The 25,824-nt window shown below is 38.4% G+C and overlaps 1 protein-coding gene across 1 annotated transcript in view; it reads left to right on the forward strand.

The window, feature by feature from the left end:
- The window catches only part of LOC149083907 (monocarboxylate transporter 12-like), a 61,302-nt gene extending 39,161 nt beyond the window's left edge, over window positions 1–22,141 (forward strand). The window contains exons 3-6 of the mRNA XM_089234279.1: window positions 8,823–8,966; window positions 9,069–10,319; window positions 11,422–11,547; window positions 17,774–22,141. Coding sequence (XP_089090405.1) covers window positions 8,823–8,966; window positions 9,069–10,319; window positions 11,422–11,547; window positions 17,774–17,958 — 1,706 coding nt within the window. The 3' untranslated portion in view covers window positions 17,959–22,141. The remainder of the gene's footprint in view (window positions 1–8,822; window positions 8,967–9,068; window positions 10,320–11,421; window positions 11,548–17,773) is intronic.
- The last annotated feature ends 3,683 nt before the right edge of the window (window positions 22,142–25,824 follow it).

Genomic DNA, 25,824 nt, shown 5'->3' on the forward strand with positions numbered 1-25,824 from the left:
GGGCAAAGGACATGTACTGAATATATGTATATATATACCCCCCAATGTCGAGCCTGTCGGGGGCCGATGTGGAAATTGATAGGTTTCATTTTGGGGGCCCTGAATGAATCTCATTGTTGTCTTTTGTTTAACATTGTGGAACTTGCAACAGCTGAAGCTTGAGATAAATGTATTTTGTAAACGTATTTTGTTGGGAGCGATGGGTTTTATTCGTTGGTAAAATGAGTACAAATGAAAATATTTCATAGCACTCGCAGCGGGGGATGACCGACAAGCTTCCAGGTCGGGGGCCCCATGTGGAAATTGACAGGATTAATTTTGGGGGCCATGGATGAATATAATTATTTTCCGTGGAATTTTGCAACAGCGGAAGCCCGAGATGAATCCAGTCTGGGTCCCTCACTAAAATTCAGCGAATTGGAGTCTGGGGACCCTCGTGGAGAAGTTTTTCTGGGTTACTTGATGAATCACATTTGTTTTTTGTTGCTTTATTATCTTAAAATTCAGTAAGCTGATGCTTTCACGTGTCCCTTTCCATAGCACGCTGATGAAGTGGGACGACATAAACAAGATATGTTGGGAAGGGAAGGGGGGGGGCAGAGCCCCCCTTGCCGCTCTGCTATATCTTAATATAGCTGCTATATCTTAATATACTCTGCTATATCTTAATACTAGGGGGCAGAGCCCCCCTAGTATTAAGTATATTCTTATTACTCTTCTTACTCTTAAGTATATTCTTATACAGGGTGCATGCCATTTTACTTGCGAACCAGTAAATTCAGACTCGTAAATACAGCAAAATAACAGGTGCTTGAGTTTAAAAAAATCTCATCTCTGTTGTACTTTCAATTGTCTATTGTGTGCCAATACAACAGCTGTTTCATCGGACTTCTTAAAACTGGCTATTCTTCTAGTACCCACAGTAGGTACAACAGATAAGTGTGCACAAAATGACCATGGTACAACAAAAATAAATCCAAAATGAAAGAGGGAGAGAACTAGCGAACGCTTTTTCTCAGAAAAGGAACTTGTATTGTATCAAATAAATGCCGAGCCAAGTTGGCAAACCCCTTTTTTTTTTGACAAAATGGTTGATGCAAAGATGGAATGTCCTGTTTTTTCTCCTTTGTGATGTCACTAATAGTTTTCTTTGTAAAGATTCGCGATCCCCAAAAAAAGTTGAGGAATGTAAACTTCCTGGGAAATGTGCAGAAATCTCTCTTGTGATAAGATTATCTGCCTTAGGCGGAGATAACCTTGGAAGTCTGGGGGGCGCGGTCAGTATTGCTGTGGGAGCAAGGTGATGATGATATCTATACACATATACATTAGACTAGTCGATTTAACTTTTGACGTTGGGGGGGGGGGGCGCAGTGCTCCCCATGCCACCTCCCCGTATCTCCGCCCATGTGATCTGCTATTTTTTAAATTCGAATTCAGTCATTTCCTTGGATTCTATGCCATTTTTCACAAAAATAAAAAATACCAAACTATTACTCGATTCTCGAGTAAAATGACTTCCCCTCATTCAGTGTTTCGCTCGATATAATCAGATAACTCAATGATTTTTTTTTTTTTAAATAAAGTATTTTACATTGACTATTGTTCATTTTGAGGCATGTTTCTTTAAATGCATATTTTTGCACTATAAATGCGTTTTCTTTTTTTAGCATATTTTTCATTTCTGACTTATTTCTGAATTCCGAAATGGACGATTTTTTCTTTTTTTTTCCTGGGTGTATTTTCTCTTAGGGAAATTTCCGCACTTTAAATACATATATAAATAAATATATATATATTTTTTAATTATACGTATATTTTTCAATAACCCCCCCCCCCCCACATATTCTGAGCCTTTAGGGCATATTAACGCATTTTTAAGGCACATATTTTTATATTTCGGCATTATAATATGAGTGTTTTTGCTTCTTTTTTTGATTTGTTGGAACATTCCAATTCATTTTTTATCTCTTTCAAATGCATATATAATTTTTTTTTCAATTTTGCGTGCATTTTTCATTTTTGATGCCATAATTCGGCATTATTCGACGATGGTTTCAATTTTTCGCATATATACATCCTTTCCAAAAAAATTAGAACACCCAGAAATTTACGAGTTTCCTTTTCTATCATGATCATATTATATGAGCTTTCATATCTTGAGCATATCGGTGGCAAAAAAAAATTCATAAAGTAGATTAAATGCGTCGTAAAATACCAAATTAATTTTTTCCTCTTTGTTTCAAAAAATTCGAACACTCCGAAAGCTGTTTGAGAAAATTAGAACATTTGGCTTAAAACCTATTACTGTATTACATGAATATTTTCATGCAAATTTACATCAACTTGATCGAATAAGTGTTTCATATCTTTCCTCATTATGTATGCAAACCTACAATCATTCAATGTTCACAATACGGGTAGAAAAACGGGAAATTTCTGAAAAACGCATAATTACGCATGTATTTGCTAGGACTGTGTGGGGGGGGGGCGTGCTGATATCGTACGAATACATTGTATTTGTACTGTGGCCATCTTTGGTCTTGGCCATGGATTTTATGCATCAAGACATTCAATTTATGAGTGTCCGGCACAGACCCGAATCGGGCCTCAGCTATAAATCCCATCTTCGCTATCGGCTCCCCGATAGCGGTTTGCAATTGATCAGTTTTTATTAATTTATTTATTTTATCCCGAGTCCGCAATCTCTTGATAAGATTAGTATCAGGTACAATCATCAGATATCACGAAACCATCGAAATATCGATGAGGTTTGATACACATTGGCGAATTCTTGATACTATCTGCGTTTTTCATCTTCAACTGAAGTCTCAGTGGAAACAAAAAATAGAGGCCAATGGATTAGAAGGCATCTCTGGATGGAGGTGTGAACGTTAGGCTCTCTACCTTTTGATTCCAGTTGAAGACGTATGGTATGGAGAAAGATCATGATTTTGACTCTTTCTAAGCTATTACTTAATTGCTGCAGCAAGTCACATAGGTGGAAAGATGAAAATGTAAATTACAACCATACCCTTAATTTGAGCTTTCCAACTTGAGCTGTTTATGAACTGCTCTCGTAAATTTATAGGGTGTTCTAATTTTTTGAAAAAGATCGGGTATTTTTATTTCATGGTATAATTCGACATTTTTAAAAATGCAGATTCAACTTTATTTTTAGTGCATGTTTCATTCGGGCTCTAGTTACAACTTTCTTTCACGTTTTGAATTCCAGAGACTTTATTTACTTCGAGTATTTGTGTATTTAAACTTTTTCTCAGTATGTCACTGTGTGTTTTCATGTATTTTTTTTTGTAAGATGATTTAATGCACAAAATTTATATATTTCAGAGAGAATTCTTTTATTATATTCCGATGCAAATGACTGTATATCTAATATGCGTATTCAATCTCACTAAACCTACGCTCATTTTTGAAATTGAATTAATTTCAAAAATGATCATAAGATATCATGGAAAAAAAGAAATGAATATTCAAAAAGAATGTGAGTAAAGCATTGAGAAGCAGTTTTATACCCGAAAGTTTTGATAAATTAATTATTTAATGATGTTCCAAGGTTGGGAAGTAGCTGTAGTTTTGCTCGAATAGATTTGTATCAACTGACAAATATCAGTTGTTACAATGCCTTGCCTCGAATAGTAGTAATTCCAACAACACTGATTTAATCAACGCACATTATTTACGAAAAAGCTTTTCGATTTTCAAAAATAATTCACATTTTAGGTGAACCTCAAAATCGCGAGAACATACTTCAACACTTGCAAATTTAAAAAATACAATTAAAATATTAAGGGGCATATATATAGAATGCTTCTCGAGATTCAGAATATTTATAGTGTTCAACGTGAAAATATTGGGACATTTTCAAATACCTAGTGGATGGATTAGTAATTTTTTAGTACGCTGTGACATTTCGTTACTAAGTTAATCATATCAATATTTCACAAGCGAAAGCAAGTAAATTTTATTGCCTGTTAAAGCTAATCTATATTGATAGAGTTATTTACCATAGAATGCTGAGCATCTATAAACACACTACAATCATTTCGTTCAAAATTTTGGGTATATACCGCCTTTATGTGTTTTTTATTTAGTTCGGAAAATAGAAAAACTTTGGAGAATGAAAGGAGAAAGTACATTTCTGGGAAGAAAGGGTCAATCACCGGGCGTTACCAGCCTGTCACTTCGGTTCAGCCCCCTCTCGACGGCTTATGATGCATGCCAATTACCCATTGTCACATACTGGGGGGGAAAGCATTCTAGAATCACGTGACCCTGTGGTCATTTTGAAAAGATTTTGTGAAAATAAGTAGCTTTTTTTGAAGAGGTTTTGTGTTCGACCCTGAGCCGTCGATAGGGTTAAGGAGTAAAAAAGGACTTAAGAACTCTCAGTTTCTTCTGTGGCTAAGTAGTGTAAAGGGGATTGGATTACTTCTTTAGCTAAGAAATGAAAGAAAATAAATTGAGAACAATACTATATCCCCTTAGCTAAGGAGTAAAAGGATTAAAGGGGACTGGATTACTTCTTTGCCCGAGGAGTAAAACAGCGGACTGGATTAGTTCTCCAGCTAAAGAGTAGAAGAGACTGTATTACTTCTTTAGCTAAGAAGTAAAAAAAAAAACCGAAAGGACTCTTTAGCTATGGAGTAGGAAAAAAAAGGACTGGATTACGTGAAGAAGTAAAAAGAGAATTTTTTCCTGTGCAGAGGACTGTTTTAGCTAAGGGTTAAAACGGGGGAATTAAGGACTGGATTATATCTTTAGCTAAGGATTAAAATGGGGGAATTAAGAACTAGATTATGTCCTTAGCTAAAGAGTAGAAAATGAGCCGGATTATTTGTTTTAACTAAAGCGTGAAAAAGGACTGGTATACTTCATTAAGCTAAGAAGTAAAAAAAATAAAATTAAAAGACTGGATTACTTTTTCAGCTGAGGAGTAAGAAAACGTTAAGGACTGGATTCTGCTTAAGGACGAGGAAATGGTACACCCCTTTGGTGACGTTAGATATATCCAAAGATACAAAAGACTTCTCAATGACTTAGTTTTTTTAGACTTTCTCCCGCTTCACTCAAATCTCAAATGAGTATAACTCATAACTGCAAAGAGCTCCGATGTGAAAGGAGGAGAACAGTTTGCCGATTGATGACCCCCTGTCGTATGAGCTTGTTTATAAAGAGAACGTTGAGAATTAATATTTTTTTCCCTTTGTGAAAGAGAAGGTGGTACATAGGATTGATAAGTTCAAAAAAACTTATACTCGACTTATTTTAACCATTATAAACCGTATTCCAGAAATAACCCGCAAAAAATTTCACGGCGATGCCCTTCAGCCCGTTCTGGATTATACATGGGACAACTTTCCTACACCATTCAAAAACAACAAGATTCTTCTAGGCTATAAATAGCCGTCTCCTGCTTCTCCAGGGAATCGCCCACAACCACTGAACACATCCAATTCTACGAGTTTAGTTCTCCTCGTTTCCACGAGATTAACAGCAGCAACAAAAAGGGGGCAATTTCCTGTGAATAAAATGTCACGTCGTGTAGTTTATTTTTACAACCTTGAAACATATAAAGGGTGGGAAACACAAAGTTGACGTCATTTTCCCGAGATGAAGAAATTTTTGTGTTTACATGTCACACACACACACAAACAGGCACGATGACGGTCGTCATTGGAACTCCAATGTTTTCTGCCCCAAAAATAGTTTTTTGGAAAACATTCCTTGGTTCTTGGATTGTGATGTAATGCACTCTTCTATACGTTACGGTGAATGTGTTATTATGTATTATTATACATAATAACACATTCATAATTATACATAATACCACCGTGAAGGTTGCTATCACGGTCCCAGGCTCAAACCCGGAGGAGACTGTAGATAAGGTATTTTCCCTAACGAGCTTGAGGCGACCACCGATATACAGCGCCGTATTCAACGTTACGGTGAATGTATTATTATGTATTATTATACATAATAACACATTCACCGTAACGTATAGAAGAGTGCATTACATCACAATCCAAGAACCAAGGAATGTTTTCCAAAAAACTATTTTCGGTTATTACGCCTACTTACCAATTGTCTTGGTAAATTAATCACTTTACCGGTGGTTAGGCCACCAACCGTCGTCAACGAAGCGTCACTGGTAAATTTGATAAATACTGAAAACATTATCGCCTTCACCGACGATTATGCATAATAACGTATATTGAAATTTACTGCCATTAATGAGATGGAATTGAAGGCGCTGTATATCGGTGGTCGCCTCAAGCTCGTTAGGGAAAATACCTTATCTATAGTCTCCTCCGGGTTTGAGCCTGGGACCGTGATAGCAACCTTCACGGTGGTAGACGAGCACCTTACCACCACGCCACTCGGGCGCATTTATGCATAATAACTTAGTGTCGTTGGTAAATTTGATAAATACTTGAAATTTTTATCACCTTTATCTGATTATGCATAATACGCTACTGTAATTGGTGAATTCGATAAATATGAAAAAAAAATCCAAATGAGTCTAGTATGTTTGATGTAACGCCCGATTGGCGTGTGTGGTGGTAAGAGACGCTCGTCTACCACCGTAAAGGTTGCTGTCACGGTCACACGTTCAAACCCGATGGAGGATATAGATAAGATATATTTCCCCCAACGAGTATGAGGCGACCACCTATAGACAGCGCTTTCATTTCCAACCAATCTCATTAATGACAATAAGTTGCATTATAGCGATATGGCCAGAGTTGGTGGTGTAGTAGTATGTATGATGAATATATATAGTTGGACCCCCGATATGATGATGATGCAATGCATGCATGATATTATCATGTATAGTATATTATCATATAATACGATTTATCATGTTTACCAACAACGCGACGCTTGAGTAACTATGCATAATCGCCGGTAAAAATGATTAATTTCTCCCGTAGAGACAATGTTAAAGTTCCCCGCTCAATCGTATATCACACATCAACCACTACACACACAGGCGTTAATTTTAGCGTCCCTGCTACTGGTCTCAGCGACATCATAGCTCCAGGGCGAAATGAAAGAGGGCTTATGCACCACCAATTGATAAACATATTTATCGTCATAAGTCATTGTATCATGTCTTATCGTGGAAGATGCAACTGAGGTTCCCCTGCCCGCACGGGGGAGGGGGGGTGACAAGGCTCGATCCTGGGACCCCGCGATGATTCTCATCATTTTTTTTTTTTTTCATGTTATAAATTCATCATAGAAGGACCCGCGGACAGCCTGGCAAAAATACACATATATATATTCTAAGATTCTAATTCTTCCTTTGTCTTTGAAAATGAGGATTTCCAATATTTTGTTGAGAAGCGAAGACTCTCAGCACTTTTTTTAACGCATGGAAGCGAACTTCTTGTGGGGGAAAAGAAAAATTTTATTTGAACGAAATGTGCCCTAAAGTTTTACCTCTATATAACTTTTGCATTCTAACTCTTTTTCCAGACAGGGGCACATTCTCTTTTATTTCACCTGCGCAGACCTATTATTTCCTCTGCGCACAGAATTTTGATACCTCGATATCTATGCGTAATGACAAAATAACATGCTTCCTTATGCAAAAGAAAGGGAATTTTTTTTCTACGCAGAAAAAAAAAAAAGTCTCTGTGCACGGAAGCACATTCTCATTTTCTGACTCCAAACGTCCATCATGTTTTGTAAATTTATTCACCATGGAAAAACATGTGCCTTTCTTTGTTACTTTTGCCCGTAAAAAGTAAACGGGTAAAATAAAATTTCATCAGTTAAAAATGTGTCTTCTAGGAAATATTGAAAATAAACAGTATTATATTACACGTGAGAAACATCAATGAACTGGAAGCCCTTCTGCCATCTATCAAATAAAATTGTTATGACACTTCAATTGAAATAGGTAGTTGATTTTTGATAAATGTATTATATAAAAATATTTAATACATTACAATAATAATAAATATTTTTTTGAGCAATAATATTAATTAAATTGTTAAATTTGCTTCAAAGTTTTAACAGTTGATTTTTCTGAACGTCCTTGGTTTCCTGGTAATTATAATCCAAAAGGATATAAGGCAGAGCCAGTTCCACCCTTGTCCTTTTCAGTTATAATTACAGAAAGCCAAGGATATAGGGTTTTTTTTTGTGCATCATATTAACGTTAATTTACCTTACACAAAAAACAACTGTTGAAATTTTGAAGCAAAATTAGTAATTTAATAAATATTATTATTTATTAAATATTTATTATTGTACTATACAGACTTTTTTTCACACGGCACATGAATCAAAACCGGTTATCAATCTCAATCGGAGAATCATAACAGTTTTATTTTATAGGTGGCAGAAGAAGAGTTCCAGTTCTCTAATGTTTCTCACACACATACTGTATTATACACTTACTTTCAATATTTTTCAAGAAGGCACATTTTTGCTGACAAAATTTTATTTTTACCCGTTTATTGGTTATGGGAAGTAACATAGAAAGGGTTAATTTTTTCATGGTGAATAAGTTTACAGTAAAGAGTTGTTACGTAAGTTTTTAAACGTTTGGAGTCTGAGAATGACTGAGCGCATGCTGTCTATACGCAGAGTTTTTTCAATAGTAAGCGCTTGCTAAGCAGAGGAAAAAATTATATTGTATAGGGTAGCATGTTATTTTGTCATTTTTCGCACAGATATCGAAATTCTGAAAAACTATATACCAACAATATTAATTATAACTACAATGATTTTTTATTTTTTTGAAATTATCTGAATGATAACTTGTTCTTCCCTCGAATTATCACCAGGGCCAATGGCTAGTGGCTTGACCAACAAATATGGCTGCCGTGCAGTCACTGTAGGTGGAGCTGCTTTGGCCGCCAGTGGACTGATACTGAGTACTTTCGCACCGGACGTCGTTTGCCTCTTCTTCACCATCGGACTCTGCAGCGGTGAGTATAGAACTGCATTGTCATTGTAAGTGTAATGCAATCTTTTAAATAACAGTGTGCAGTGCGTACCATTATTTACCAATTTCGCCATTTAATTTTCAGGTGCCGGGTTCGGACTGATGTACTTACCTTCAATAGTAAGCGTCACATCTTACTTCGAGAAAAAACGTGCCTTTGCTACCGGCATGGCCGTGTGCGGCTCCGGAATGGGCACCTTCGCCTTAGCCCCACTTACACAGTGCCTAGTCGAATATTACGGATGGAAAGGCGCCATGCTCGTAATAGCTGGGTTAGTACTCAACTGCGCCGTCTTCGGGGCACTCTTCAGGCCACTGGAAGTATCCCCGGAGAAGATCGAACAGACCGCGTCCAGCTTACCCAAAAAAGGACAAGATCCAGATGGTAGTTCAACGGCTCCTCTCATGCATAAACCGTCGAGCGGCAACCGCCAAAAGACCGCCAATGCGACAAACGGCTCCATACCTCGGAAAGACCTTGGCCAAAGAGCTTCGTTGCAAACCATGGATCTTGCTAAAGATAACTCGGCCGTGGTGTTCACCTTCACCACAGACCTGGACCCGGAATTTCCAGCAAACGAATGCAACGGGTATCTGGCCAACGGCAAGAACAGGGTCAACGGGTGTCTTCTGCCGAAGTCCAGCACCGATGAGATATCGCCACTGCGCAGCACGCTGACCATACCTTCCGATTTCCTGAGGAGGAAAGTCGAAGGGACGTCGCTGTCCAGCTTCGTATGCTCCTCGGCTTCATTGGCGCAGACAAACAAAGAGCTCCTGCAGCTGGAGACGTACTCTCAACCTCTGAGCGGGGGGATACTCTACAGGCAGGACATATTCCACAGCGGGAGCATGCAAAACCTTTCCAAGTACAGATCTCATCCGAATATATCCTACACCACCGTCAACAACAGCAGCAATAACCCTTCGAATAAGAAAAAGAAGGTATGCGGGTGCTGCCCTCGAGAAGTCAGGGACGCCTTCATGGAAGTCACCCATTTCTCTCTGCTTAAGGACCCTATATTTTTGATGTTCGGGATCTCGAATTTCTTGACCAGTATCGGTTTCAACGTACCTTACGTCTACACGAAAGACCGAGTCGAAGACTTGGGAATCGCCACGAGTGAAGACGCCAGCTTCCTATTGGCTATCATCGGCATATCCAACACCGTCGGCAGAGTTACTCTCGGTTATCTGTCCGACAGGTCCTGCGTGAATCGCCTGTGGGTCTACAACACTAGCCTGGTTGTTAGCGGCCTAGCTACAGCCCTGAGCTGCTACGCTGCAAACTACACCATGATGGCCATGTACTGCGCAACATTTGGAGTTACGACAGGTAAGGACGTGACTGGAAATAACGATCGTCTTGCTGTCATTTGTTATCAATAGAGAACGGATTATATGCGCTGAAAAAAGTTTCAAAATATGCATTAAAAACGCTGAAGTATGCCCTAGAAACACTGATTATGCTCTAAAAAGCACTGAAAACACTAATTATGCAGTAAAAAACCCTGAATATCCACAAATAATAAAGATGAATCTCCACTTGAAAATGCCCATATATGACATGAAATCAAAAATATGTGCCAAAAACGAAAACAAATCCACGTATAGGCCGGAAGGAACTAAAATTTAAAATATATGAAAAAATGAAAAAATATGCATTGAAGTACCAAAAAAAAAATCATAAAAATTGTGAAAATATGCATTTTTAAAAATGCTGAAATATGGTTCAAATATGCATAAAATGAAAATATTCCATAAAAATTCTTCAATATGTCCTAAAGGTCATACATAGGAATCTCGAAAAAAATATGTAAAATAAAAAAAAAAATATGCATTCAAAAAAATGCTGAAGTTTCCCTGAAAAGGGTTGCACAAAAAATGAAAGAAAAAAAACGTGCATTTGACAAATGTGGAAACACGATCATATATACATATATATATATATGCACAAAAATGTGAATTAAATTTAAAAAATATGCTAAAAGAAATGAATACACATTTATATTTGAAGAAGAAAGAGGGGAAAAAACATGCATTTAAAAGTGCAAAAATATGCATTGAAAAGTGCAAAAATATGCATTGAAAATACCTAAAAATGTGGCATGAAATGAATTCTTAAATTTATTCTTGAAAAAATGAAATAAATTTGATTAAATTCGACGAATAGAAAGATCAAAATAATCTTGGAAACATTAATACAATGCGATTAATAGAAAAAAAATGGTAAAAAAAATGCTCTTATTCTAAATTCCCGGTGCTTTTATGCATTCATATGCGCTCACAATAAAAAAGTGCTAGAATATGCAATCGCATATGCCCTTATGCATTTGCGTATGATCCGGGCTCTAGTTATTAATCATCCCGCAATTTATTCGGAATTGAACGATTGCGCGTCATGGTCCTTTTATTATTTCATTTTGGCGTATTTTCAGGTGCTTACGTCAGCCTGACATCAGTGATTCTCGTCGATTTACTCGGACTAGACAAGTTGACGAATGCTTTTGGGCTGTTGCTCGTATTTCAAGGCGTGTCCTGCTTATTAGGTCCTCCAATAACCGGTGAGTTCTTGTTTATTATAGACGTTTTATGCGTGTTTTAAGTTAAGCACTAACTACCAACTTACGACAGTTTGTTGTTGTAATGGCCCCAAACATCCATGACCCAATCATGGAATTTTGAAATTTTTTTCTAAAAGAAAACCTTAGGCTCTCTAGTATTTTTTATTTATCACTTACCCGAGGACCACTTCGGTTAAACAATTGGTTAGAACCATTCATTTGCTATGCCATAGTGACTGATGTAAGGGGCTCGGAGCCCCTACATCAGCTCGAAGACCCCGTGGCAAGTTCTTATGGACCACACTTTAAAGAGAAAAAAGAAATTTCAATAGACCAACCTGCAGAGCCGCCTAAAGATGGGGGGGGGGGGGTCAGCGTCCCCATCTTGTCAGCAAAATTTCGTCATCAGCTCTGCCCATCTGAATCCTAACTCATATTTTCATAAAGTTGGTTGATGACGTAAGCATTATCCAAGCCCCCCCCCCCTCCCCCCTTGTCATCAAAAGTCAGCAAATCGGAAACCCCCCTCCACCATCGATGATGACGTAATACTTGAATGACCCCCTAGAAAGAAATATAATTCTGGAATTATTTCTTTCTGAATTTCCACGATATCTGCAATTCAGAATATATTCATCAATTCTGAAACTATATCTTTAATTTATTCCAAATTTTCTTCAATTCTGAAATTCTGCATTTTCATCAATTCTGGAATTCTGTATTTTCAACAATTCTGGAATTGTGCATTTTCATCAATTCTGAGATTCTTTGCGTTTTCAACAATTCTGAGATTATTTCTTACATTTATGCCGAATTTTCATGATTTTCATTTCCTGAATTTTCGATTCCCCTTTCTCATAGAAGATAAAAAGCGGGACTAGAGTATTTTCGCACCGGGATCCGCGTCTGGTAAGGGCGGCTCAGCCAAACGGTCGCAAACCTTTCGAAACTCACGGACAACAAAACTCCCAATTATGAATGACCCAGACCACTTACACTTTTCAATCCACCGACACTGAACTCACGATTCGGATTCCCACGAACCACCGAATCCCATTTCATAATACGGCGGGTATTGAACTCGAAATTGGGAATTCAACGGATCATTAAAACTACGATTCCGAATCCTGCAGACCATTGAACTCACACTTCGAAATCTCAAGGACCTCAAACTCACAATTCAGAATACGGTGAATACCACTAAACTCACATTTCGCAACACACAGTCAGTGCCGTCTTAACGCATGGGATCACCCGAGCACGGCCCGGGGACCTCAAGAGAAGAAGGGGGAAGAGGACGATTGAAATGTATTTTTGTTGGAAAACTTTTAGCCAGGTATGGCCTCAGAAAATTCACTTAGCCCGGGGGGGGGGGCTCATAATGCCCTTGAGATGGCCCTGAATACGGCGGATCAGTGAAGACACAACTGAAATCCCGCTGGCCAACGGTTCGGAAACTTACAGACGATTGGACTCACACTTTAGAACCCAATGGGTCATCGAACTCACAATTCGGAATCCCACGGACCACTAAACTCACAATTCGGAATCCAATGGGTCATTGAACTTACAACTCGGTATCCGATGGGTCACTGAACTCACAACTCGGAATCCCACGGATGATTGGACTCATAATTTGGAATCCCATGGAACATTAAGCTCGCAATTCGGAATCCCATTGGACCACTGAACTCGCAATTCGGAATCCCACTTATCCCTGAACTCGCAATTCGGAATCCAACTTATCCCTGAACTCTAATTTGGAATCCCATGGACCAGTGGTTCTCAATATTTTTTTACCCGTGGCTCTCTTGCTCAATTCATGGCTCCCCAGAACAGTTTGGTAGACATTTTCCCTGATAAAAGAATCACTTCAAAGCATAAATTAGATGCACATACAATTAAGACTAGCTCGCCACAACGGCCCCCGAAAAATGTTAGCGACGCACACTTTGAGAAACTGCCATGGACTATTGAACGCACAATTGAGAATTTCACCGGCCATTGAATGAATGTTAATTCGAAATCCAATGGGCTTTTGAACTCACAACTCGGAATCCCGTGGACCACTAAATTCACAATCAATTTCGCAAAGGAATATTAAAAGAGTGACAGGAAGACGAATCAGAATATAATGAGAGATTAAAATAAAAATTGCGAATAATGTGCACATTTTTCCACGTGTCCTTAACTACAAAAAAAAAAAAATCTTTAAATAGAACTGCTGCAGTGAAGTCATGTTATTGTTGCGCTGACGCAATGCTGAAAACAAAACTAATCAAAATTTGGCGACCATATCATGGCTTTTGATTCGTCGTCCCGTCTTGGATGCATTACGTTGGTAACAGGGATGTTGCCAAAGCAATACATATAAATGCTCAAAAGAAAAAAGAAAAATTGCGGAAAGCGATACTATAGCTTTTTTTGAAAGATGGAAAAGATTCACATCAAACGCAACAGCTGACGCGTTCTCTTAAGTGGGCAGATTTAGAGTCGCAATCGGGCAAACTTCCAGTCGTTCTTCTGCAAGATTGCCGCAAATATATACATACCCCCCCCCCACCCTCGAAAAAAGGGTATAAATATATTCCATGTAAATACACATACCAAATATTGAAGTTGACCTTTAAGAGATTCGTTTCGTAATTCTTGAAATGACTCCCGAAAAACACAAACAACAGATGTGTGTAGGTCTTTGATTTAAGGGCATCTGTTTTTGACGAAGGTAAGCAACCTAAAATATCTATTTTCTGGATGACAAACAGCCCAGAAGCTCATACAGTCCAAGGTGCTGCCCTATTTCTCTGAATGTTTTCAGAAACAACAGTTCCCATACAAATTTTCCTTCAACAATAATTATTTTAGAGCTACTATTTTTATACTCTAAAAACTTCTGAAATATGTTCTATAAAAAAAATGCATTTGTGCTCTTAAAAAACTGTAAATACGCCCAATAAAACGAAAAATATGTCCTAAAATTTTTTTCGTTCCTATTTCAAATAACATTAGTTTTAGCAAAATTATATGATAATCAGAAGTGTAGATGCAATCTAAATTATTTTGAACCATTACTTATTGTTAGAAAGAAAAAATTCTTCGTTTCACTAACTAATCTCATCCATCCGAAATTTCCCTGTTGAGCAAGTTTTTCCCCTTCAAATTCAGACATCAATGTGCTGCCGTCTATAGGTAGAAATACCTAGCCAAGTACGGTATTTAGCTTTAGAAAAGCATCACAAAAAATTTAAATAAATAAATTATTCTTTTTTGATAAAAACTCAAAATTTCCCCACAGACGTTGAAAAATTCCCCCATTTAACAATTTCGGCAAATTTTTCCCCCACGTTGCCATCACCGACACCGATTCAGATGATTAATCTATTTACAACCACACGCCAGTGTCGTTGAAGGGCTAGTATTTCACTGCTGATTGGTTGAAAAAACCTGAACTTCAGGATTTTTTACCAATCAGCAACGACGTTCCATTTTTAGTGCATAAAAATCCTAGCCCTAGCAGCTCTCGTCAGAGGCAGGAACCGCAAAAACCGGTCTGAAGCGGGATTGGAATGGCGAGGAAAAATTTTACTATGAAATATGCAAAATTATGCTTTAAAATTGTAAAAATATGCTCTATCAAGTAAAAATAGCGAAATAAGGAAAAAAAAAGCCAATACATCGAAAAATACGGGCCCTAATAATTATTGAAGAATGCCTATCGTTAAATATAATTAACATCGTTGAAGAATGCTTATTAAATGCCTAAATTAACAATATCGTTGATGAATTACAATCACGAAAGGCATTCTTCAACGAGTGTCACTTAATACCATAGAATTTCTTACATCATGCCATAAACTTGCTGAATTGGATAGAATCGTGGTTAAGAGGTAGGTCGCAACGAGTTATGGTGAACGGGGAATTCTCTGGTTGGACAGACGTCACAAGTGGGGTTCCTCAGGGAAGTATCCTTGCCCCCATACTTTTTTCACTTTTTATCGATAAACTCGATCAGGGTATCGATGGGATTACTAGCAAATTCGCAGATGATGTGAAGCTAATGGGGGTAATCGGGAATCAAAACGGTAGGGAGTTGCTCCAGACCAACTTAAACAGGATTGCAGCATGGGCAAATGAATGGAGTATGACGTTTAGCGTTAAGTGCATGGTCGCTCATTTTGGTTCGAACAACCCACGGTTCTTTTACGAGTTGAATGGTGTCACTATCCCGGATGCAACTAGGGTCACCGATTTGGGAATTCTCATTGACGAGCGGCTTAGTTTTTCTGAACATTGTTCAGCGGTGGTCAAAAAATCGAATAGAATGTTTGGTCTCATTTTCAGAAAGGTCTCTTCGCGTTCTCCTAAAGTCATTCTTCCGCTTTTCCGAGGCTTAGTTCGTCCTGGACTGGAGTATGCTGTAAGGTTTTGGAGACCATACCTACAGAGGGACATAGACTTGGTTGAAGGGGTGCAGAGAAGAGCTACGCGTGTCCTTATTGGCACACAGGGCTTGAGTTATGAAGAGAGACTTCATTTTTTGAAGATGTTTACATTGGATGAACGCAGGTGTCGAGGAGATATGATCGAAGTGTTCAAAATTTTCAATGGGATGGATAGGATGGACCATGAACTTTTAGTACACAGCCAATCGACTGCTTTTACAAGGGGACACCAGTATCGATTGGTGAGGGACAATGCAAGGTTATGGTGTCGCAGGGAATTTTTCTCTAATAGGGTTGTTAATAAATGGAATAGCTTACTTCCGGAGGTAGTAAATTGTAACACAATTGACACGTTTAAAAAGAAATACGATAAACATGTTGGGGTAAATTGAGAAGCTATCCATTCTTGGAATAAGACAACCATAAGTATTCTTTATGGGCGTTCTATAATATTTTATCATGTGTATATAATTTGTGTTATAACACATGTAAGTTTATAATTTGTGTTAATTGCATTTTTAATTGGGTTGCTGTATTTTTGAAATATATGACATCCATATTTTTATGGGCATCTTTTTCTCAGCCACCTCGTTGGGCATTTTGCCTGTTGTGGCGTTGTATTTGTATTTGTATAAAGTCCCCCAATAATGTCGTTCATAATAATGTTTCTCTAGTAATGTTCTCAGCCTAACGATTCTTCAACAATGTCTTACTCACTCAACGTTAATGTTTTACATAGCACTGATCCTCAACAATGTGTTACGAAATGCACATCCCTCAAACAATGTATCACAAAATGCACACGACTCTACAGAATGCACTTAACATAACAATATTCCACAGAATGCACACGACTCACCAATATTTAACAGAACGCAGATTCACCAAAAAAGTCTTTCGGAATACATGCTCCACTCCGCAGTATGCTCCATTACATATTCCTCAGTATTGTCATACGGAATACGCCCCAATGATATCTTACGACATGCAGTTATCTCAAAAATGTATTACGAAAAGTCTAACTCTCAATAAAGTTTCGAGAAAAATGCACACCTAAAAAAATTTTCTCGTAACAATAATTACTCGACAATGACTTTCGGAACAATTATTTCTCCAACACACACAAGTATACACACATACAGGGTGGGAAAAATGTTCACACATAGAAACTTTAAAATTTCATAAAAACCGGAAAAATTACCGAAATAAAAAACAGTTTGCAGGGTTAGCACGGGAATTTTTCTAAGACAGGGAAAAAAAAAAAACCTCAGAAACAGGCGATAGGTGGCGCTGGCGTACACAAGTCGAAGAAAAGACGCAAATAATGAACAGAATGTCTCTCCAAATCGTTTATTACAGCAGTATGTTCCACATGACCACCATCACAGGGGATAACATTGCAGGTGAGGCACAAATCCAGCAACGGCAGAGTGCAGCAGGTCCACATACGCGGTTTACAACGGTGAACTTGTTGTGGATTAATAGTGCAAGTTCTTATAACCGTCTCATTTGCATAATTCCATCGAAGTCGCTCGTACCAGCGCCACCTATCGATTGTTTTTCAGCTTTTTTCCCTTTCTTAAAAAAATTCCCGCTACCTAGCGATGCTAACCCTGCAAACCGTTTCTTATTTCGGTTATTTTTCCTGTTTTTATTCATTTCTTAAATTTCTACGGACTTTTTGCCCACCCCTGTATGTATATATTTTAAAAATAATTTTGAAAAATGTCATTACGGCAACAAAACAAATTGTGAAATAGATCTTTTTTCTCCCCCTCAAACAGGTTGGCTATACGATGGACTCGGTTCATACGATCCGGGATTCTACGTGTCCGGGGCGATGATCGCCGCCAGCGGTTTCATGCTGTTCTTCGTGCCTTGTGTCCAAAAACTGACCGATGCCAAAAGACAGAAGCAACTACAGAGTGGCAACAAGGCTTCGCTCATGAACAACGTGTCCGATGTCTAAAACCACATTGTTGATCGGAAAAAAAAAATGCATACATATATATGCATGTAATTTTTACTCTTTTCTTTTTCCCTTTTAAGTTTAGGTCAGGCGTAGAGAATCATCATCTTAATCACCCTTTCGGTGTTTCATCAAAGTTAGGATTTTGCTGATTTCAGCTCGAAACGTGTTGCATGTGACATCTTGTGATTTGTCGTTTGTTAGCATGGACTCAATTTATATCCGAATTGAAAATCACGTTGTTTTTCTTTTTTGTTCTCGTGAGTTGTTCGAGACGAAGAATCTCATAACACACGCGTGGATCCTTGGATCCGAGAAACAGTTACAGCAGCATTGGTTCTGTACCAAACAAATTCAATAGTCATGACTGATGACTATCGGTGATCGTGAGGGGGGTTTATCAATTCCACTCAAAAATGAATATCGAATGTTATACTTGGTAGATATAGGGTGGTCGGAAATTATTTATACGGTTTCGAAGTTGATTCAAACAAAACGGTATTTGCAATAGCGACTTTTTATTTTTACTTGCCCAAGTTTGAACAAGTCTTAAAATTTCATTTTTTCCCTGGTAGGTGGTGCAAAACTGCTTAAATGGTGCTAGTACCGTTCTGATTGTCTGGGGTGATTCATTGGGAAAAATTGCCAGGTTCCTGATAGAAATGACTTCTGCCCAATAGGCAATGTTTCTAAGGCCAGGATTATATTATAAAAGTTTGATAAAAGTTGTTTTAAAAAATCTTGGGGAAAAAAAAACAACCAATAAGCCTATTGATTAAATTCGCTCGAATGTAAACGAAATGCTTATTAGTCGAATTTTTTACGTTTTATAAAAGAACGTTTATAAAACTTCTTTCATCAGCTGCTCCCTTGCCCAATTCATGGGTCACCTTCGGCTGCTTAGAATTATTTTGTGGAGATATTTTCTCATGTAAAAGAACCACATCAGAGCATAAATTGGCGCATGAATCAATATCTCCAGCTCGTCATGACGCCCCTAGCAGCCGTGACGCACACTTTGAGAAACACTGCTGTAATGAAATTTTTTTTTATCCGAGCAGAATAATCCCGGGGTGTTGCATCTGGTGAACAGAGTAGGATCATTCTATTCACAGCTGTCTCAACAGCATCGTGGGCACTCATGTAAAGAGCAAAGCTGCATTGAGAGTAACTTTCAAGCGGCTTTGGGTAGAGAGGTGCCCTGGAGCTTTCTAGAAAACTTGGGCACATCAGCTCTCCTAATTTTCATTCTTATGCGATGTACAGCATCAGTATTTTTTGGCAATTCTGTCTCGTAGCCAGAGACCCCGAGTTTCAAGGCCTGAAGAGCTTTAATGCCCCCCTTTATCTTCGCGTTAAATCCAATTTTCAGGGAAATGCCAATCCCAGCACGCACGAAAATCTATGACCAACGAGTGAGGTCTTCGTCTTCCAGGGATTTTGGTATCCAATATAGTCGATGGGGCAAAGGTAGGATTCTCAGTAACCTCTCAACTCTCTGATTTAAATACCCTATCTCTAAACACTGCACTCAGATTTTACCCAATCAACTCGTATGACGTGACGTTCATCGTCATTTCGTAACTGAGCCTTAATTCCGTTGACGTGAACGTTACGCACCCTGTATAAAGTTGTATATCTTCATGTAACTTCCAAGATGGCTAACACAAAAGGATGTGAACGTCACATCATACGAGTTGATTGGGTTAATATATCTCATAATGCAACTTTTCTTTTAGTACACTCTGACAATCGGTACCAATCAGTCCTTTCAGTTATAAATGACAATTTTGCTTTCCTTTGGCATCAACTGGCGATTTCCCGTATTTGGGATTCCAATTTCCCGTATTTTTCTCGAGAAAATATGGTCAGTTTATTGATGATCTACTTGAATTTTCTGCACGTTGTTGTTTGGTCGTTAAAAAGAATTAAAATGCTCTGTTCGACTCCATAATTAACTTAATTTTTAAAAATAACCGGTCTGATAGTGTTGTCCATTTCATTCCTTCCGCATTTCTGCTTCTTAGACTTAGATCTAGACCTTGAGAGGGTCGTTCAGTTTTTTGGAGACTATGCTTACAGAATGATATAGAGCTAGTCGAAAGGGGTGCAGGTGAAGGTTATTAGAGCATTTGTAGGTGTTGTAGGTGTGTGGACTTGAGCAGAGAAGAGAGATGATTCTTCGAATAGGCTTTCCTGAAAAGAGCATCGATGTTGGGGGACTATTTAAGATTTTCAATGTAATGGATGTCCATGAATAATCAGTACACCTTGAATCCTCCGTTTCGATGAAGAAGAGAACAATATCAATTGGTTAGGGGACAAATACCAGAAAGTTCCTTGTGATGATGCAGTCCTTGTGTTTACTTTTGATATCTCAGTTATCGTATGAATCAGTGTCTCTCAATATGGTCGGCGGACCGAGGAGGTCCGCAACCATTTTACAGGTGGTCCGCAGGCAGGCTCCACAATTCAATTCTAACTGAATGAAAAATTATTCAATTGTTTTAACTGATATTAATGACATCCATGTGGGTTTAAGAAAAATTGTATATTCATACAATACATCATACATCACCAGGGAAAACGCGGAAAATTTCGATCCTAAATACGGGATATCACTAATTGTAGCCGAAAAATGTGAACTACAAATGCGCTGATTACTGCTAAAATGGGCGAAGGTAGGAAATAAAGGGCTGCTATTTATTGCTAATGTATTTGACAAAAAAAACACTCAAATGGATGGCATTTCATTGAGAAAAATTACGGGAACTGAATAGAACTTACTTAAATTAGGTGAAATATGGAATGTCGCCTATATTGCCATAAAAAACGTTGTCGTATGTCTTGAAAATACCCAATTGTAGTTAAAATCACTGAAAAATTCAGGAAAAAAAAATTTAACCCGACTAATGTGTGAGATGAGTATTTTGAAAAATGAGACAAAAGTCAGGGTGACCATAAATCCCATAGGGATCGTCCCAGTTTTTTCCTGCTTTCTAGCTGTCCCGACTTTTTTGCAAAAATGTCCCGATTTTTCACGACGTTTATTCTTCAAATCAACGATTAAACTATCTTCCCAACTCAGAAATTACATTACGATAGTTACGACTGCAAATAAAGATATTTATTTCACATATTTATCATGTTTTCTTTTAATTCTCTGTAATTTTAAGTGGCGCTTCATTTTCCTCTCGATTGGCTACTTTTCAAAAATTTTAGCACGAATTGGCGATTTTTCTTACTTTTGGTACCGTTTTGAAGATTATTTGCAATGTCCCATATTTTGAAACACAATTTCACGTATTTTTTCGAGTAAATATGGTCAGCATAGACAAATGTATAGAAAAATCCGGAAAAACCAAAAATACACGAACGTCCCGTAATACGGGACACAATAGGTCCGCCGAATTGTTTCATACATTTTACTGGCCCTTGGATTCAGAAAGGTTGGAAGGATTCAGAAACGTTGGTATACATATCAACTTCGAAACCGTACATGCATTTCCGAACGATTCAGTGCAAGTATTTGCGTATGAGTGATGTTGCATATTTTCATCCATCCAGTACATTTAGGATTTCATTTTGAACTCATCATTTTTCTCGAAAGATGAATGCATTTAATCCCTTTAGTGTACGTTTGATAAATTCTCTCCTTATAATAGTCGTTTCTAGTTTCAAGTGGTTCCTCTCTCAGTTATATGCGAGAGAATATTGTTTTCACAGTCGGTGTATGGATTTGTGAGTGATCATTTTCTTTTGCGGATACGAAAAGAAACTTCGCTTAGTTCTGTTGTTTGAGAACACGGTTTTCTTCTCTCCATTAGAAGGTCGAAACCCCGTAAACCACTGAAAAGAAAATTCGTATTTGTCATCAAAACGTGTCCAAAAATAAACGTCTTCGAATTTTCTTTCTTTTTTTTTAGTTAGAAAATGTATGATATGTTATACCTTTGTGTGTGTAAATTTGTTCAGATGCTGAACCCTATTATGAGCTTAAATTATTATTATGATTATTATATAGTATCCTCGTATTTTATGCCATTATAAAAACCACTCGAACTTGTACCGGACTCGAGGTCATGATGATGAAAACAAACAGAAAAAAATGTATTACTGCTGTCTTCAGTGAAGATATTTTATTCATATTTCACATCACAATAAAAAGATTGTGGCTCATATACATGCGAATTGTGTAAGAGTTTTTATTTTTTGTGAATATGTGCATGATATAAATATAGAGTAACATATGACATGAATGTCGCTCTCCACTTGTTAATACAAGATATACAGAAGACTGGATGTTGTGAAGATATTTATTATTAGAGATGTTAATTTTTTAAGTCGTGGATCACAACATCCAGTCTTCTGTATATCTTGTATTAACAAGTGGAGAGCGACATTCATGTCATATATATAGCCATCTGGTGGCTCGTCGTCCACGAGCTATTAGCTGATCGGTTTCACCGTCCATTGCACGGTTCCGTTCGGCATATATACGCTCTAGCGAAGGAAAATCTCTATCTCCTCTGTAGCTTAGTGGTCAGAGCACTCGTCCGGCAATCGAGGGACCCGGGTTCGACTCCCGGTAGAGGCAGAGATGAGTTTTTTCCTTCCTTAAAAAATTAACATCTCTTATAATAAATATCTTCACAACATCCAGTCTTCTGTATATCTTGTATAGAATAACAGTCCGTTATAAGAATGAAATTTTCTCCTGAAATCTCACAATAGGGGGTTGGGATACCCAGACCAGCAACTAGATGTTTGGTCACCTGGAGCAAGTGCGCATTTTGGCGCCCCCTGTAATGTTGAAGGACAGGTTTGAGGATAAAATTTGCTCCCCTTCTTGTCTAGCGCCCGGGGCACGAGACCCGCCTGCTCCCCCCCCCCCTAGTTGCGGCCCTGGGGATATCAAATTTCACCTGGTGAGCTATTTGATCACTCTTACTTTTACTAAACGATCTACTCCACAGTCATAGAGAGCATATGTCCTCATTGCAGTTTAGGAACCTGGTAACCCTAAGTAAAATGCCGGAAAAAAAGAAAGTATTTTGGCGCTGCCAGTAGTGAACGAAAACGCGCTTCCGGGGAAAAGAAAAAAATCAGTCAGTTAATCATTCTGTCCATAAAGCCCTGTACAATTGAAGAAGATCATTCTGCTTCCGCACTCAACGAATTCTCATCTTTCGCTATTCGTATGAATAAGTTTCTGTTTGTGTATTTTCATGTTATTCTGCAAAACTTAAGCTGGTGAATGTGGGTAACTAACGATGTCCAATCCAATCGAGTAACCAACGGAAATGTTTCCGGTTGCTGTCAAACTATCAAAGCCCCTCCGTTTTGGGCTAAACAAACACATCTATGGTTCAAACAATTGGATTCTCAGTTCTTAGCGAGTGGAATCACTGCTGACGCCACTAAATAGCACACAGCCGTTGCAGCTATAGAAGAAAGTGTTTTGGCTCATGCGACTGACCTCATCGTGAATCCGTCGGCACAAAACATGTACGATGCACTAAACAGAAGACTCCAAGCTGAATTCGCTGAACCAGATGAACGACGCTTGCAACGTTTGATGTATGAATTCCATCCGGACGATCGCTGACCTTCTGCGTTGGGGCATTCAAGTATTACGTAAGCAGATTTTCAGCCATTTTTGATCCCCCCCCCCCGGTCAGCAAAATTTCGTCAGCAGCTTAGAATATTTCATATCTTCAAAAAGGGGTGGTTGATGACGTAAGCAACCTTCAAAAACCCCCACCCCCTTGTCATCAAAAGTCAGCAAATCCGAAACCCCCTTCCCCCCTCGATGCTGACATAATACTTGAATGACCCCGTTACTCCGAGAAATACGGAATCTCGGCAACGAACTACTTCGAAGCCTCTGGATACAACGATTACCATATTAAGTTCAAGCAATCTTCGATACAAGTTTAAAAACTTTGGAAAAGTTATTTATGAGGGGGGGGGGGCAGTGAATCCTGCGGCCGCAGAAAGTGCCAACTGAACGGGGTCGATTTTTTTTATCACCAAAATATTCACTTACACTTTGAAAAATATCCAGAACCTGTCCTGAAGATGGCTGACAAGATCGTCAGCGGAAAGATTCGCCGATTACTCCGCATGGTTAATTTTTACCGAAAGCGGTGACGACACAATTATCACTGCATCTAGTACTTCGAAATTGTCACGACAAAACACGTAAAACTTGTTGTTAGAGAAGCTTATTCTTCTGACGCATCCGAGGCTCTATTCTACGCTTGCGCTCATGACAGATGCGAGCAACATAGCTATAGGCTCAGTGGTACAACAACGATTCAATGATATCCGGCAGCCGTTCTGGTATTTGCGGGAGAAATACCAGAACGCGAACTCTTTGTATATACTGGCAATTCTTCGTTTTGATCGGAAAACTATTAATTTATTTTATAGAAAAAGTGGCACCATCTGATGTTAACAGGTTGATTGCTAAGTCGGCACAAGCATGCCCAGGCGAGGCGTAAAGCTTTGTGTCGTGCAGTCATCAAAGGTACACGAGTTCGGCTCCGAAAGCCCATATCGATGATGTTTCGTTGAATGGTTCGCACGCTGACATTTGTTGATGGCCCAGCATTGAAATCTGCAGCAATTTGTGGAAGGGTTGCACGTCTGTCACGTTTAATGATTCTCGTCAGTCCCGTTCTTGCATGATCTTTTTCCGGCCGCAGCGATGTCGTAGATTTAATTTTTTACCGGATTCCCGATATTCACGGTACACTCGTGAAATGGTCGTACGTGAAAATCCAAATTTCATCGCTACCTCGGAGATGCTATGTCCCATCTCTCGTGCGCCGACTCTAACACCACGTTCAAACTCACTTAATTCTCGATAAGCTGCCATTGTAGCAGCAGTAACCGATCCGATCCAACAACTATGCCAGACACTTGTTGTGTTATATAGGCGTTGCCGACCGCGGCGCCGTACTCTGATTAGTTCCACATCTCTTTATTTGCATACGCATGCCTGTACCAGTTTTTTTGGCTCTTCAGTTTACAACACATTACATATTTGATAGAAAAATAATAAAAACATCACCTTCGCGTTAATGTATTTAATGAATATTTTACATAGGGATACATGCGGTCCATGTAAAAAACTAGTTTTTGTAATTAATTATTTAACAAATTTATAGTGATTTTTAATTTAAATTTTGTTATTCTTCCACAAAATATAAAACTTTTTCTAATGAATCTAATAAACAGTGGGAAGGGGGGGGTGTGATTAATTGCATTTTTCGGAAACAAATGCTTCAGGTAAGGAATTAATTGAAAAAATACACTAGGACACACACACACACCTTTCCGTAAAAAAGTTGCGACTAGAAAAAAAACAAAAAAAATACACGCATGTCCCGTAAAATACGTATTATATGGTCACCGTATCTGATCAATCAAACTCCAGGGGCAAATCTAGTAAATCTGAGTATGGAGTTACTTCTGCGATCTAGTGATAAGTCAAAACACTATAGTTTAGGTTTTAGAGGGTCTAACACTCTAACCAACCAGTCATTAGATGGCAGCGCAAGCATCGAGCTTATATTACTAATTACAGTAATATAAGCTCAAAAACAAAATCTTTTTCATGGGCAGGTGGTGATCCATAAACCCAATATAGCTCCCTCAGCAAACTGGAACTTGCGTTCATCGAGGTTATATTACTGTAATTCAGCCGGGCTTTCCTAGGAGCAGGTTTTCTGTGTCGCGTGCAACGTGAATCGTCCTGTTCGTTCCCAACTTCAAGGCGCGAATGCGAACTGATCTCCACTTTAGCAACAGAGCTACAAACAGCACAAATGTAATTCAATCATTACACATCACTCACTT

Source organism: Pholcus phalangioides, unplaced genomic scaffold (assembly GCF_987345545.1).
Source record: "Pholcus phalangioides strain wild (caught in Gottingen) unplaced genomic scaffold, Ppha-v1.0 ptg000008l_1, whole genome shotgun sequence".
NCBI classification, from domain to species: domain Eukaryota; kingdom Metazoa; phylum Arthropoda; class Arachnida; order Araneae; family Pholcidae; genus Pholcus; species Pholcus phalangioides.